The sequence below is a fragment of the Otolemur garnettii genome, unplaced genomic scaffold (assembly GCF_000181295.1).
Source record: "Otolemur garnettii isolate 467f Iridium unplaced genomic scaffold, OtoGar3 scaffold00005, whole genome shotgun sequence".
In the NCBI taxonomy this organism is placed as follows: Eukaryota; Metazoa; Chordata; class Mammalia; order Primates; family Galagidae; genus Otolemur; species Otolemur garnettii.
Window position 1 is genome coordinate 43,998,814 of NW_003852400.1, and position 15,953 is coordinate 44,014,766.

At 39.8% G+C, this 15,953-nt stretch overlaps 1 protein-coding gene across 2 annotated transcripts in view; it reads right to left on the bottom strand.

Moving 5' to 3' along the window:
• ITGA1 (integrin subunit alpha 1) overlaps positions 1-15,953 on the bottom strand; it is a 152,307-nt gene that overhangs the window by 36,076 nt on the left and 100,278 nt on the right. For both annotated transcript variants that reach the window (XM_003782781.3, XM_023519067.1), the window contains exons 9-12: positions 12,662-12,827; positions 8,936-9,009; positions 8,124-8,265; positions 3,634-3,776 (exon numbers count right to left, since the gene is read on the bottom strand). In XM_003782781.3, the coding sequence (XP_003782829.1) occupies positions 3,634-3,776; positions 8,124-8,265; positions 8,936-9,009; positions 12,662-12,827 (525 nt within the window). The remainder of the gene's footprint in view (positions 1-3,633; positions 3,777-8,123; positions 8,266-8,935; positions 9,010-12,661; positions 12,828-15,953) is intronic.

Below are 15,953 nucleotides of genomic sequence, written 5' to 3' on the forward strand. Positions count from 1 at the left end.
GTGAAGGAGAAGAAAGAGGCTGACGCTGCCTGGAAGTTCTGTATTGGGTGAGCAGCTCTTGTGGGTTTCATAACTTGAGAGTACCAAAGATAATTCACTTTAGATTTCACTCTAACCTCCCTTTTTCTTCTCCCAAACTCAGGAAAGACCAGTGATATTATAGCAATTGTTGAGGAAATAAAATGAGATGGACAGCAGAAGGCATTCTGAAATGGTTTCATGTATGTTGAAATACAGTAATATGAAAATAAGAAATAAATACATTATAAGGAGCTAACCTAGCCTATAATACTGGTATGGTGTATTTCACTTTATTGTCTTAGAAGATTGTTCCACAGAAGGGCAAAGTCTTGTCCCAGCAGCTAAGGGAGATAGAAAAATATGGAAGAATTGCAGGGAACCATTCCCTGAAGCAATATATTTCTAGTTTAAAGGTAATAATCTGCTTTAGGGAAAAGCAGCGAACTTATATTTATACTTGATTACCTAAATGTGTAAGTTGCCTTTTCAAATATTGAGACACACAGGTGTGTTTAATATTTGATGCTCTTAATAATTCTCTTATTAAAGCTCCCTGTATTGGCTTCTATTATTTTATTTTTGCTCTGTTTATTCTGCCTTGCATCGTGAATTACTCTTTCTTTTAATATTTGATGACCCCTTTAACTCATCTATCCTCTAAATTTTGGCTTCCCTTGGGGCTCAGACCTGCGATTTCCTTTCCATTCTTTTCTCTAGATGCCCAATCCTTTCCAGATGTTTCCACTATGGCTGCAGTCCCCATAGCGGACGGGTACAGGTCTGTGCCGTGATAGGAACGAGCTGCCCAGCAGGAGGTCAGAGGGGACAAGCAAGGGAAGAGCAAAGCGCATCTGTATTTGCAGCCGCTCCTCACGGCTTGTGTCACCGCCTGAGCTCCGCCTCCTGTTAGATCAGTGGCAGCCTTAGATTTTCAGAGGAGCGAGCACCCTACTGTAAACTGCCCTGGCCAGGATTCTACGTTGCACTCTCCCTATGAGAATCTAATACTTGAAGCTCTGAGGTGAAGCTGAGATGGTGTGCTAGCACGGGGACCTAGCACTAGTTGCAAGAGAACAGGCTCAGGGCTCCCACCAATTCTGCATTATGGTGAGTTGTATAATTATTTCACTATATATTACGATGTAATAACAACAGAAATGAAGTGCACAGTAAATGTAATGCACTGGAATCATCCTGAAACTCATCCTCCTGCCGACCCCTGGTCTGTGGAAAAATTGTCTTCCATGAAACCAGCCCCTGGTGCCAAAAAGGCTGGGACCACTGCTGACAGCAGCAGGTGACACTGACAGTGTCACTCTCAAGGCTCCGGTTCCACCTCTCCAGTCGTTGCTGGACTTCTGAACAACGCTAGACATTGTCAGACACTGGCTCTTTTCACAGGCTATGGGAAGGCTTACAAGATTTTTTTAAAAGCTGAATTGATTATAAACATAAATAAAATGCAAGATCTGGCAACTCGTAAGGTCTCGGCCATCATTCCCACATGGCCATTTGGAGCTGAATGGAGCTCACTGGCCGTCCAGGGCCCTGGTCAGCACGGCCTCCTGGTGCCGATGCCCTCAGGCAGCCGGGCATCAGCTGTTTTCATTTCACCTTACTGGCACCTGCAGGCCTCTGAATTTGTGCCTACTGTTCTAGGGAACATGTCTAAAAAACAAACATCATTTTAAAGTAATACCTAAACATTCTAGTCATGGTGTTACCTTTCTCTCAGACCCCCGGGTTGAAAGTGAAATCTTTCATGATTTAAATCATTCATGACCCTCTCCTTGGCTTTGATATGCAACTTCACTCTTCCTGTCTTGTAGACAATTAACAGAGTGATGAGGGACCTAGGATACCATCTAAGTGCGTCGCGTGGCTCCCGTCAGTTCCTCCTCATTTGTGCGCGTCACGCCTCTTCCTTTTCCGTTTTTATTGCTGATATCTCATTCAGAGTCTACTGACTTCCTCCAAGAGCTACAACAATAGCCTTATTTTTGTTGCTGATACACTTTAGGAGCATTAAATGCTGATCCATTTTAATAACACCCTTTCACCTGGAGCATGAGAATCTAACCTTTAATTCTGTTCCCCTGGGAATCCGCTGAGGCCAGGACGTCAACTGCAAGGCTAAGCAAAAATAAATAGGGTAACAATAACTCCGATGGGGACACTGCATTTAGGCTATGTGGGACTACAGATGAACTCTAACTACCTGATGGAGATGGCCTGTTTTGGGCTTTCCAGAGTTCAGTGACTCTTGTAACTGGCATGCCTTCTGTACAGACACTGACGGCTGTGCCTGCAGTGTTTTCATAAAAGTTACTGGCTCCCGTCAGATGGGAGGCTGAAAGCCAGTGTAGCTCCTGGCCCTGCCTGAGGTGAGTCTTCTTGCACCTGGGCTGTTGTGTGCTATGGCAAGGGCTCCTGCAGAGGAAAAAGGCTGATGCCCCCCTGACTTTCTACTTCAATAAGTGGAATATTTAGTGAAGCCTAAGAAGAACCTGCCCTCCAACCCCCATAAAGACTGCAGAATAGTGAACACAACCACACTGCAGAGCACTTGGAAAATATAGATGACTGAAAAAATTGTTATCAGGATTCAAAAATAACCAAAGAATAGCTCAGTTAAATGCTTCTTTCAGTTTAAAAAATATATATGGTCTATAAATGATTGCATAATGCATGTATAATTTCCTAAACTACTTTTAATGCTTAATTATTATCTAGTAAGAATTTTCCAATTTTACTTGTTACAAACAATTTTCTATTACCTCCAAGATAAAATCCAAGTTCTTAATTTGCCATTCAGAACTTGACACAATTCAGGTCCACGTTTTATTTTATTTATTTTTATTTTTTATTTTTATTTTTTTTGCAGTTTTTGGCCGGGGCTGGGTTTGAACCCACCACCTCCCGCATATGGGGCTGGCGCCCTACTCCTCTGAGCCACAGGCACAGCCCCACTTTCACTGTTCTTTCTACATCTCCATATTCTATCTTTTGGTCTAGACCAGTGGTTCTCAACCTTCCTCATGCTGCAATGTATTTTCATTGTTTTTAATGTTTTTTATTTATTTTTATTTTCATTGTTAAAAAGGGGTTGTGACCCACAGGTTGAGAACTGCTGGTCTAGACTCAGTCCAAATTTTTATTCCTTTAAAAAATTTTCTGCACCAACCCTAGGTTAAAACAAATTTTCCATCTTATGAACCTACTATCTGTGCCACTGCCACTTCTATGCTTCTTAATGTTTTAGATTTCTTTTCTTGTATATATTTCTCCATCTTTATCTACATCTACAGAGTATACATCTTACCTCCAGCCCCATCCAACTGAAAGGGCCATGAAGTCACAGATGTTACAAAGTTACATCCCTCCAAAGAACCTAACATGGGATATTGGGTATATGGGGATTGAATACATACGCATTGCTTTTTAAAAATTTTAGGGCAATAAATAGTTAATTTACATAAAGTATGACTAGATTAATTTGTAATTTTTTTTATTAAATCATAACTGTACAGGTTAATGCATTTATGAGGTACAATGTGCTGATTTTATATACAATTTGGAATGTTTATATGTAATAATATTTTTCAAGTTTACCTGTTCTCCACGGAGAGTCTGGAGAATTTTGATGGCTCCATCTTCCATCCTGTAGATGACAACCTGCCCCGTGTGATTGTACCGAGGCTGTCCAGCAATGTACAGCACCCCTCCAGAAGTAGTGGCCGAGTTGACTGTGTAACCTAACAAAGGAGAGATATACTATCCAGTCCTTTTCACGTAATAAATTCAAGGATCACTTCCCATGGCTGGGGCAATCATTTGTACATTTTAATGTGGACTTCTCTTTCTGTGAAAGTTAGTTTTCTTAAATACATGTAAGAATTTGTTTTGGTATAAGCTCTCTGATGACTGACCACAAGTGCTCTGTCCTGAGAAAAATTTGTTTCCCCAACCTCAGTTTTTAATTGTCGATAGGCACAAATGATATAAGTATGATGGTAGAAACAGAGAAACTGGCACTGAACATTCCCTCACCACTCCAGGCCACCACTTTATAATAAATCAATTGTTTTTCATCTGGACACATGAGTCTGTACTATAGAAATGAACCATTTTATGTCCCTGGAAGTGTAGAAAATGTGAGCCTTTCAGGTTTGCTACCTCAGCTTCAAAATTACAATTTTAAATGGCTGAAGATTATTTCTCTGAATGAAGGCATGAAGACAGTGCATTTACACTACACAATGGTTCCCTGCTGGAATAGTGGAACTTAGACGGTTTTTAATATTTTAGTAGTGTACTAAAGCCTGCAAAGACATCTTGGAGCACTTATTTTTTTCTTCTTTTGGATTTTTTGGCAATCAATTTCTTTTTATTTTTTTTAATATATTTCAAGTTTTTCTTATAGTGTGTGGAATATCATTTCGAGTAAATTTGTACTAATTTATTCTGTGATTGGCCATATGAGAAACAATAGTTTCATCAAACTCTCCCAGGTATTGTGTATCATTGCTATTATTTAAATTTGTAGATTTTTTTCTTTTTTGGCCGGGGCTGGGTTTGAACCCGCCACTTTCAGCATATGGGGCCGGCGCCCTACTCCTTTGAGCCACAGGCACCACTCTAAATTTGTATATGTTTTAATAGGTTTTAAGCACTGTCCAACAAGGGTAAATTGCTGTGATTTTGTTTGTGTTCATTTAATGTCAGCTTCAACAGTTTTCCATATGTCTGTTCCTTCCCCCTTTTAGCTGAGCTTTCATGCTCTTTAAAATTTTAAAATTGTGTCTTTTTTCCCTACTTTTGACTTTATTTGCATGCATTTCCTATCAAAGTCATTCCAGGGCCATGAGTTTCATTTCCTCAGGTTCTTCTGGGACGTGTTTTTCTTCTGTGCAGCCTCCTCTTCTGGTTTAAAACACTCTGTTCGATTTCAGGGAGGGCCCTTGCCATGACGGAGAAGGTCATCTATGGATTCATCCCATCATGAGCGCTGTGAGTACAGCTGGTGAATCCTGATTGTTTTGCTTACCTGGATGTACTTTATAACAAGAGAATCTGCTTAGAAACCCTTAAGTTCAGCATTTCTTTATGCATTTTTAAACATGTATGACAACATTTTTAGCACTCTTTTTGGGTCATCGACACTGCCCAGCCCCACTGTTCGGCCTTGGGCCCACCTACCAGCTCCACCACTGCAGAGATGAAATGTACATGTTGCTTCTGTAAAGCTACATCTTTCCAATATTTGGTGGCATTTCAGATATGCCACCCGGGCAGTTGCATAGATGTTTTTAAAGTGAACATGAACATTTCAACCTCTTGATTAACATGATTTTGAGGGTTTTCCTGGGTCAAGTGAACAGTGAGCCATTTTTAGAGATCACTTCAGGTCGCTTATAGGAAGAGCTTGAATTGTGTCTTTAAGGCAGATTATCACTCTTTTTGAAGTGAAGAGTTCTTTGTGCCTCTTGAAAACAGAGCTAAATTAATGGATAACAAGAATTGCTGTATGCAATTCTACAGCAGGAAGAAACGTTCTAATAACCAGAGCTATTCCTCGGGGGAACGGAAGGCAGGTGACTCTTCAAAATTCTACAGAATAGATTTTCTTGCTGAGAAAACAAACAAACAAAAAACCAAACACATTCCTAACTCCCTTACCAAGTAATAGTTCTACTTTCTTCTAAACTTTTTTAAAGGAATAGCGTTTTTGTACAAAAATGTGTTTATTGTGCTAAGAGAACACAATTCCCCAGATGTCTTATCCTGTGTGAATATTTCCCTCACATTCTGATTTCTTCATCTTTCTCTGCGTTTTTTTATTATACGTAGTAGAATGTAAAATATTCTTTTCAAACGTGTAATTCGTTTCTATTACTAACCACATGTTGCTTAAAAAACAAAAACCTTAGGGTCATACTTAAACCTACATAAAATGGGAAAGAAGAAAGTGCAAAACAAAAGCTGGGTGATTTTATGCCCAGGGAGTGGGGGAACAGTGTCGGTGTCTGTTGATTTCTTTCTTTTTTTTTTTGTAATTTTCAGAGCTGTGAATGCAAATTGATGAAAGATCCTTTTGTTAAAAAAAAGAGTTGAAAATTATGTTTGAGGCTTGGAGTTGTGTGATCATTGGTTAATTATCTTTGATGATTTGGAGTTGATAATTAAAACTGTTACGTACAATCATCCTGGGACTAGTAACTGCCACTACTACTCAGGGTAGTTATCAGTGAGGCTCTAATGTCTAAAGATAAAAGGGAGGGAAAGGAAAAGGGAGCCGCATAAAACCTTATTTTAATAATAGGAAATGATTATACTACGTAAACACTTAGGTTTTACATTGCTTCCTAAAAAATAAAAGCAAAAGATGGAAAAGAAAGGGAAATGGTTGTCATAGCCCTTTGCCGGCATTGGGGTGTGAACTGATCATCTGCTTTATTCATCTTTTTATTCTCAATTTCTAACTCAATGTTTGCATCTTGCAGGTGTCAAATCACCTGCAAAACACCCAATACAGGTGTGAAATCACCTCAAAACACCCAATATCTATGGTGTGTTTCCTTGCTCAATTCAGAACCAGGCATTTTGTTACAATGAAATAAACACTGGACTCAGAAAGAAGAGACCTGAATTGTTTCCATCCCTTAATTTCTTAATTTCAAAATGAGATGTCTGACTATATGCTCTCCAACATCTCTTTTACTGCTAAAACTGAAAATAAATGGTAAGCCCTAATTTTATATTTTATATCACAATGCTCCAAATACTTAAAGATATGCAATGCACACTTTTCCCCCCCAATCTTCAGTTTCTTCGCTTTTTGCAGAAACAAAAACTTGTAGCAGGGAATTATTTCCAAATCTGTATTCTCTAGATGATCTTTTACTGGTACATCCTAGTTTACCATTTTCTCTTTGTAATGTGTGATTCTTAGAACAATGGAATCACTCTAGCTGTTGTCTGACCAGGGCAGAATGTAATTGGTTTTCTATGAGAAACAGACTGGGCTTTCATTACTGCAGTTCTCTGCTCCTTAACAGACTTTCAGTCACCTTGTAGCTGCTGTTTACTATTATATTTTTAGTCATTTAAAACTCTAGGCATTTTCTTCTTCTTAAGTCCTGCTGCTTCTACAGCTTAAATAGACGTCCTTGATTAGGGAGATGTATGAACGTCACAGTAAAGACCTGCCACTTTCCACATAAAATAGAAAGAAAAGACAGAGAAAGAAAAGAAGATTTGCCTCTAGGACAGAAAGATCCCAGAGAGGAATGCTAACATGCTAAACTATGGACGCTTCAAGGCCAAGGTATTTGTTTTCTTTACCACTGCACCCCCAGTCCCGAGAACAATGCCTGGGGTGAAAAAGGAGCCTTAGAACATTCATTGAGTAGGAGCTAGGAAGCCATGCCCTGAAGGTCCTTTCCATCCGAGGCCCTCCTGCCTATTAACTGAGATCCTCATCTAGTGATGGGAGAGGCCCTGGGCAGCTGTCAGCCTGGTAGAGATCCTGGATCAGGTGGTACCAGACACATTCCTCCTCATTTCCAGCAAGACTTTAGAAGACAAGATGGCTTTACATCACTCAGTGTAAGTTAAATATTTGCCTGATTGCACGCAGATCTAAAGAAGAAGCTATCTGACTAAGCAGAATAAATTTCTCTTTTCCCAAATTAGGATTCATGGAAAGAAACTAATGATAGTGAGTATTCAAGAGAACGGGGAGTCTTGTCTTCAGGATGTAGGAAAATTCAAGGTTTCTTTTTCGACCCCCATTTCCTGCTCACCATGTCCAAAGCTCTTCTTGAAGTTAAAGAGAATACCAGACACAGGGAAACTGCATGCATCAGAATGTACACGTGTCAGCCTAAACCATTCTCTGCACTAGAAGGCCCTACTGAGAAAGAACGATTTCCATGTTCTGGTATGTTGACTAACTAAGGCTGCTCAGAGGTCTCAGGTCCTGTAAAATACCTAACTCCTCACAGTCATCCTGCCACGTGCTGCTGAGCCTACAGAAATATAAGCAAATAATGCTAAATAGGAAACACACAACATCTTTCACAATTACGTCTTAATCTTACCTAAATAAGAAGCAAGAGGTTCATTCTTTTTAGACTCAAACTGAAAGGTTGTGTTTTGAGGGATTATGATTTGATTAGCTTTCTGCATGACCACTGTGCCATTCCAATCATAGGCTCCTACCGCTCCAAGCATGACCCAGTCCTAACGTGCAAACAGAGAAACAGTAACATTTAATAAAAGCAGTAAGAGCAGACACACAGCATTAACAACATGATACGTACTGATCAAATAGTACATACAGCCACGTAAATAACCCTCAACATAACTCTGAGGAGATATCATTCTTATCATCTTCATTCTGCAGGAGAGGCAACTGAGGTGCAAGGTTATTCAGTAAAATAACACAATTTGCAAGGACCATGATGCCTTTTCTAAGGCATTTACTTTAGATTACAAATATATCATTTGAGAGTGATATTCACTCTGCTTTATTCTGGGTGCCAAGAATTCTTAGTTTTAAGCAAGGAATTCTAGAAAGACCCTTTAATCCTTTGACATTGAGAAAAACACATGTTTAATATCTTTAATAAATATATTACATGAGGTATTTTGTTTCATCTGATACATAATTATATAAGTCAGAGTTCACGCTGTCTGATTTACGGTTACGAGGGCAATGTAGTGAGCTGTATGAGACAGAGCGTTTTCCTAACAAGAAGCTTGCGAAAGTGCATTTCTCCATTTGAGGTAGAACACACCATCGTGGCTCAGCTACGAACTTCCTGTTGTAATGCTGAGGGCGAGGTGTTGATTTTGGAGAAGAAAATCTTGGAAAAAATATATTGCGTTTTCTACCAAATGGTTAATGTACCTGTGAATAATGAGCACTGAAGCCGGTCTGGGACATCTCCATTTCGAATGAAGCCGCTGACTGGTCAGCTGTAGCTGTAACAGAAAAATATCACCGTGAACAACTGACAGCACCTTTCTGTGCCCTGCGGTCTTGAAGGACACAGCGACATGGTAGAGCCGGCATCTTGTCAACCCCAATTTCAAGCACCTTAGGGCCCATTCAGCCAGATACTCTTTCTCAGCCCCCAATTTCTCCAGAGGCCTCAGTAGAAGACAGAGATGCTGGTGAATGGGCTACTGTCCCTGACTCTTGCCCACTAGCTTCCTCACCCTTGCTGGACCAGGTGAGAAATCTCCGTTCCTGTAAGCGTAGCAGGCTATGGATTTCAGAATACTTTGGGTCTGCATGGTTTACATTGAAGGTACTGCAGTGGGAACTTTCTGTCTCAACTCACGCCTTGGAAACACTGTCAAGCCCTTAGGGTAAATGTACTTGATATGTCACAGGGCTGAAAAAATTTCACTCACATGTTCAAAGAGGTTTCTCAATTCCATTGGTACTACCCATATTTCAGGCCACAGATCATCTCCAAGTTGCATTGTTTGGTCAAGAGTTTAGGGATTTGAGTTTGCATTTGTTCTAATTAGGGCTTCAGGCTATATACCATTCAGTCCCGTATTTTTCAAAGATCTTATACCCATTTTGAAGTTCTTTACTGAAGTACTGAGAGCATTCTATGGAAGTGTACTACTTTCAAATTATTCTCAAAATACTCACAAACCCAAAGCCACAATTTCCAGAGGGAATCGATGGAATGTTGATCTACTTGCTTGCAGGAGGGAGTTACAGACTTATTTGATTTGGCCTTGCAGATAAGTTAAAAATAGCACTTAATTTTAAGAAAGTCAGTCTGCCCTCTCATTGAGGCTGCATGAGGATAATCAAATTTGTGAAATTAAACCAACTTCCTTGTTATTTATTGGCATAAAATTGTAAACAGATGAGTCAGTAATTTCCTTTTTACATAGGATTAGATTCAATGGGGCAATCAATCAAGAATTCAAATATAACATTTCAATCTCTTTGTACAAATCGCCCTCCAGTTTTGATGACTGAGGTGCACTTTAACTTGAATTTTAATGTGTACTTTAAGTCCACAATGCTTTAAGGTGATTTCTCTCCGATCCTTGCAACACCAGTAAAAAGAACACAGCAGAAACCTGAGTATTTCCAAGCTGCCTCCTGATGTTCTGACTGTCCTTGAGGAGAGCGAGTGGGAAGCTAGGAGGCCTTCTTCCTGCTGCTGCATTGATAGTCTATTGTGTGTCCGGGGTTTTCTTGCTAGAAACTCCTCCCTGAATTGTTCCTGAGTGCTGAGCTCACCACTCTAACCACTGTGCAGCCTCTGGTTAGGGATCTAAGCATTTCTCCTGGTGCTTGCCGGGAAAGGGAGACATGAGACCATTCTCTCACTGTATTGGGCAAGTCCTTGGTTTGCTTGCCTCACTAGGGGGGAGTGTCCTTGGGAAGCAGGACCTTCATAATTGGAGCTATTTACCATCTTAAGGTAAAAGTTGACAGGAAATGAAGATTTCCCAAGTAGCAAGGAAATAAAGCCTTTTTGGATCTTATTACGAAAAAAAAGAAATATTCTAGCCCAAACCCTGCTTTTGGTCTGCCTTGATAGAGGAGCAACAAATATGTAGACGACATTTTTAATCAGCAGAGTTTCTTAGAAATGATTTTATTTTTAAATATAGAGGTTTCTTGCTGTGTTTGGACACTCCAATGTGTAATCTTCAACCCCCTGAGTGGTCAGGTTAGAAATAATGGGAAAATGTTCTCTCAGGCAAATTGACATCCCTCCTCTGCCCCACCTGATATGGGTTCATTTCTGCCAGTCTTGGGTTACTTGCTTACTAAGAGGACATTTAGAAATGACACCATATTATGTTTAGCTATCTAATATAACTAAGTAGTTGTTCTTTTAAATGACTTTCACAGACTGTTTCTATCATATCTTGGCCCATTTTACTGAAAATTAAAAGTACACAATGACTTGGAACCTTATGTATTTTTCTTAAGGCCAGTCAAGCTCCTAATCGGGTCTATTAAATGACACTGGGATGGCTGTTGAGAGACCAAAGCACTTAAAAATGCCTTGTCCAGAGAGCACAGGACAGCTGATTCTTTAGAGGAAGCTGTGACTTCAGACTGGTAAACAATTTGAGTGTTTTGTTTTGGCACAAGGGAAATGGGACCAGAGAAATGTGGTGTGGATGGGCTGTCAATCCCTTTCACCTCGAAATCAAACTTCCTGAGTACTGACTACAACTGAGTCAGGAAATCAACAGAGTGCAGACAGCGGCATTTTTTTTTTCACTGAACAAGACTAGGGTAGAATGGAAGAGATGAGAACTCACCCCAATGCATTGCCCATAATTAGAATTATTTCATGAAACTTTGTTTTATTTGTACAAGTATGTGTTTGTGTACACTGGGTCAAGAAACAAATGTAGTTATAACTGTGGATCTTTCTAAAAATAATTGAGGGCCCTTCCTCCAAATCAATTTCCTTCCTTTCTATTCAGTTTAATATTCTCTGTTTGAGAGTCACTTGGTCTGCATTTCCCCAGCTCCTTGATCTTCAATCGAAATGGTCCACTTTCCTCGTTCCTATCTTATCTTTCTGCTAGCAGATCCTATCAGGGAGACTGGGAGCATGCTTTTAAATCCCAGTTTTCAGATGCAGAAACAACAGTCTTTTAGTGTGTCCTCACAAGGACAGAATCAATGGATTTGGAGGTAGCATCAAGGCAAAACGATTCTCTCTGGTGGTTTTCATCCTAGGTGGAGAAAAATGGGGACGGCTCCCTGAGACTAAAGATCATTAGTGAACATGAAGAAAGAAGCTTTGCCAGGCTGCCTGGCATAACGATCCTGAAGACTGTTTGTCAGAAAGATCTAGTTTCAAAGCAATTAGTTATTTGACCAAAGACAAGAAACTATCCAACTAACTACCAAAGGCAGAGGGAGGAACACTTTGAGTTGAAAAATCGAAGAAAACTCTGGGCGGCACCTGTGGTTCAAAGGCGTAGGGCGCCAGCCCCATATGCCAGAGGGGGCAGGTTCAAACCCACCCCCGGCCAAAAACAGCAAAAAGAACAAAAAAACAAACAAAAAAAGATTAAAGAAAACTCTAGAAAATAATACGATTTGGATGAATACAGTGAACCAATGATTCACTGCCATCGGAGTTGGGGCAAAGTTCCATGAAGATGTTTAAAATGGGCAAGGAATAAAATACAGGGAAAATAAGTGAACAATGATGTTATTGCATTAAAACACTCTATTAGGGGCTCAAAATGAAATGAAGAAACAAATAAAAAAACTTCCAAAACTTGAGGTAGCATCTTCAGTTCCTAAATTTATTTTACAGGAAAGAAATAAAGTACCTGGAAACAATTGTTTTCTTTGCACGTCTCCATAGACCAGTGTCTTCCTTAGCTCTCATGTCAGCATTGTCCTGCCAAGTCCTTACACAAAGAAAGTCTCTAGCAGACACAGTGCTATGAGGAACAGTCACCTTAGTGACAGATTTATAGAAAAGGGTATTGTTCCATGCTGCTGGTTGTGCACAGTAAAACACGCCTTAGTGATGTGTAAGGAACAAATGGAAAATGCCATTACTCTGAGTTTGAATTGTAGCAGAAGAGTGTACACAAATAATAGAAGCAGTCATACCTTCCAGGGCAAATATTCTTTCTCCCAGCGCTTTAACAATGGTGACGAGAGCCAATTCATCAGAGACGTTGAAGAAATGGTTTTCCGTGGGCTCACTTGCAATTGATTTTATTTCCTCTACAAATTTTTCCGTGCTTAAATTTCCTCGGTTGTAGCTGCCAAGAATCTAAGACACAACAAAAATGGCCTGAGTATATTTTACATTCTATGTGTTGAATCTTAAAGTTTTTTTTTTTTTCAGTAAACAAGAGGGTAGAGAACCTTAGCCTAATGCAATTTTTATGTGCTTCCACATTTGTGGAAAAGTGATTTTTAGAATACATAGATGACATAACAGTAACTGTTACATAAACACCGACATCGGCATAGAAAAATATAAAGAACAACCATGTGGGTGGGAAAATTTCTTTCCTTGCATTCCTGTTTATTAGCAGCTGTGTCTTAAAATCTGACAGTTTGAAAGCGGTGTTATAGTTCCTGAATGTCTCTGGTATTATTCCAGCTGGTGACATGTCATTGGCTGGCAAAGGTGATCAGCAAGCAAGTTGTTTGATCCTGAATGGGCAGCGTTTCCTGAAACCCTTACCAGAGGATAGTCCAACACATATATTTTTAAACAGATACTGGTCTAAACAGTAATCTACATTGGCAATGTAGAAAATAAACAATTACGATATTCATGTTGGAAACCAAATGCTGCAGACAGGGGCATCCTTTTTCATAGACAGTAAAGAGAGGCAGAGACTATCTGTTATGGTTAACCATAATGATTTAGATATCCAAGCAGATTTCCTCAAACCTTTAGTGTTTTTTTTCAAGGTCAGGTTTATGGAGATATAATTTGTATAAAGTAAAATTTACCCTTTTTAGATGTACAATTCTGTAGCAGCCCGTATAGCCTATGGCTAGGAGGAGTGAGAGTTATAAGAAATACCTGTAATGGAACACCTTGGTGAAAAGGGCATGGAGAGAGATTTAGTTCTAACAAGCATGAGAGCTCTCCAGATGAGAGCAGTGGTGACTTGGCAGTCTCTACCCTGTGGTGTTGAGAGGCACGAGCTCACCCTTATATTAGGCTGGAGGAGAAGGCAGTCAGGAGGCGTGCGCATTCTGTCACGGTCACGCTTACTCTGACTCTGTCTCCTCTCCTGCCTGCAGAACGCCAGCACCGCGTCTCTGCTGAAGATTACCAAGCTCTGCTAAAGACTAAGAGCTATCTGTTCTAAGAAGACCTTTACTCTCTCTAAGATACTGTCTCTCTCTCTCCAGCTAAAGTAGATAGCCCTCAAGCACCTACAAGAAACTGTTCCTGAGCAAGGGAGTTTAGGGGTCCGCGTCCAGAACCTACCTAAGCTGGGCCTGAGACCTGGCCTGTCCTGGGCCCTGACACAATTCTATGAGTTTCGACAGACTGATACAGTCGTGTTACTACCACATTGAGGTAGAGAATATTTTTATCGCCCCCCAAAGTTCTTTCTGGCCCCTTTGTAATCTCTTCCTCCACTACTTTCCCCGGGCGACTGGGACAACGTTCTGTCCCTTTAGCTTTTCCAGACTGCCCTGTTGAAGGGATCGTACAGAGGTAGCCTTTTGTGTCTGGCTTCTGAGAACGAACCGTACTGCTGCAACGATCAGCAGTTCCGTCCTGTTCACTGAGAGTCAGATCCCACTGCACAAAATGACACAGTAAATAAAGAGCACCAGGGTTGGAGGACATTTGGGTTGTCTTCAGTTTCAAGGTATTATGAATAAAACTGCTATAAATATTCACACGTAGATCTTTGTGTAGACCTATATTCTTTTCTGCTGAGTACTGACCTAGGAGTCGGGGTCCTGAGTCATACAGGAAGTGAATGCTGCCTACATAAGAAATCACCAAACTGTGTCCCAGGGTCATTGTTCCATCTTCCCGTTTTGCCCCTCCCGACGGCAATGGAGCGGCTCAGGTGCTCTGCATTCTTGTCAACATTTGATAGTGCCACCTTTTTTTTGTTCACTTATTTTAGTTTTAGCAATTTTGTTGGTGTGCAGAGGTGTCTTATTTAAGTGAATTTTCCCAAATGACTAATGACATTGACACCCTCTCCTGTGCTCATTTACCTGGCACGCAGTGTCTGCTAGAATCTTTTGCCCACTTAAAACAAAAAACAAAAAACACGTTCACTTTCCTTTTGTTGTGCTCTAGGAGTCCTGCACGTATTCTGGATAAGAGTCCAGAAACTCAGAGTCTGAGTTTTGCAAATGTTTTCTTCCTGTCTGTGGGTTGTTTTTTTCATTTTCTTAACAGTATCCTCCAAAGAGCAGAGGTTTCACATTTCGAGGAAGTCCTAATAGTTATTTTTTAAGGTTTGTGCTTTTTCTGTCTAAAAATTGAATTGTTCATGTAACTATTTCTTAAAATGTAGTTTGAAACATAATGATGTTAATTTTTGAAAAACAATGTGCAAATTAAAAATGCAAAAATGTTAAAAACGTACAATATATAGATATGACCTAATTCTATTTTTTAAATAGCATAACTACACAGGCACAAAAAATGGGAAGAATTTGTACCTTTATTTATTATTTTTTATTTCTATTAGGAGACTGTTTTTAAAATAAACATATCACTTTAGTAATGAAAGAATAGAGGTTTAGTTTCTGCCTCATTGTAAATGTTACTTGAGGATTATTACTTTGCTTTTATCTTTTTTTTTCTTGTAGTATTCATGGCACCTTTGTTGCCATAACCAGAACTGGAAACAATCTGTCTGTCCATAAATAGTAGAGGACAAATGTGGTATATTCCTACAATGGACAATAAAAGAACGAACCATGTATTCATGTATTCATTGACGTTGCTGTGAGCTATGATGCCACGGCACTCTATCCAGGGTGAGAAAGTGAGATTCTGTCTCAAAAAAAAGGAAAAACAATTATTTAAAAAAGTAGAATAAGAGTTGATGGATACAGAATTTGGGATGATAGTTATTCAGGTGGTGAACGTGGTCAGATGCAGTTGTCAAAGAAGAGAACTGGCTTTTGTTTGGGGTGGTAGGTATATGCATATTTATTAGTATAAACAAGCAGGTATGGTCATTCATGCAGAAATAAATAATATTGTTTTGACAAGTGATTAGAATGTGGCCTATACCAAGGATCATGATTAATTCAAGGCTGTGATTCTAGAATCTAAACAGCAAAGGAATAACTCTGTGCTTTGTGCTATTGTCTGATTTTTTTAGAATACCCACCTCCTCTCAGGAGAAGGAGAATGCTGGCTGCCAATGACCACAAAATGCTGTGATTTTCT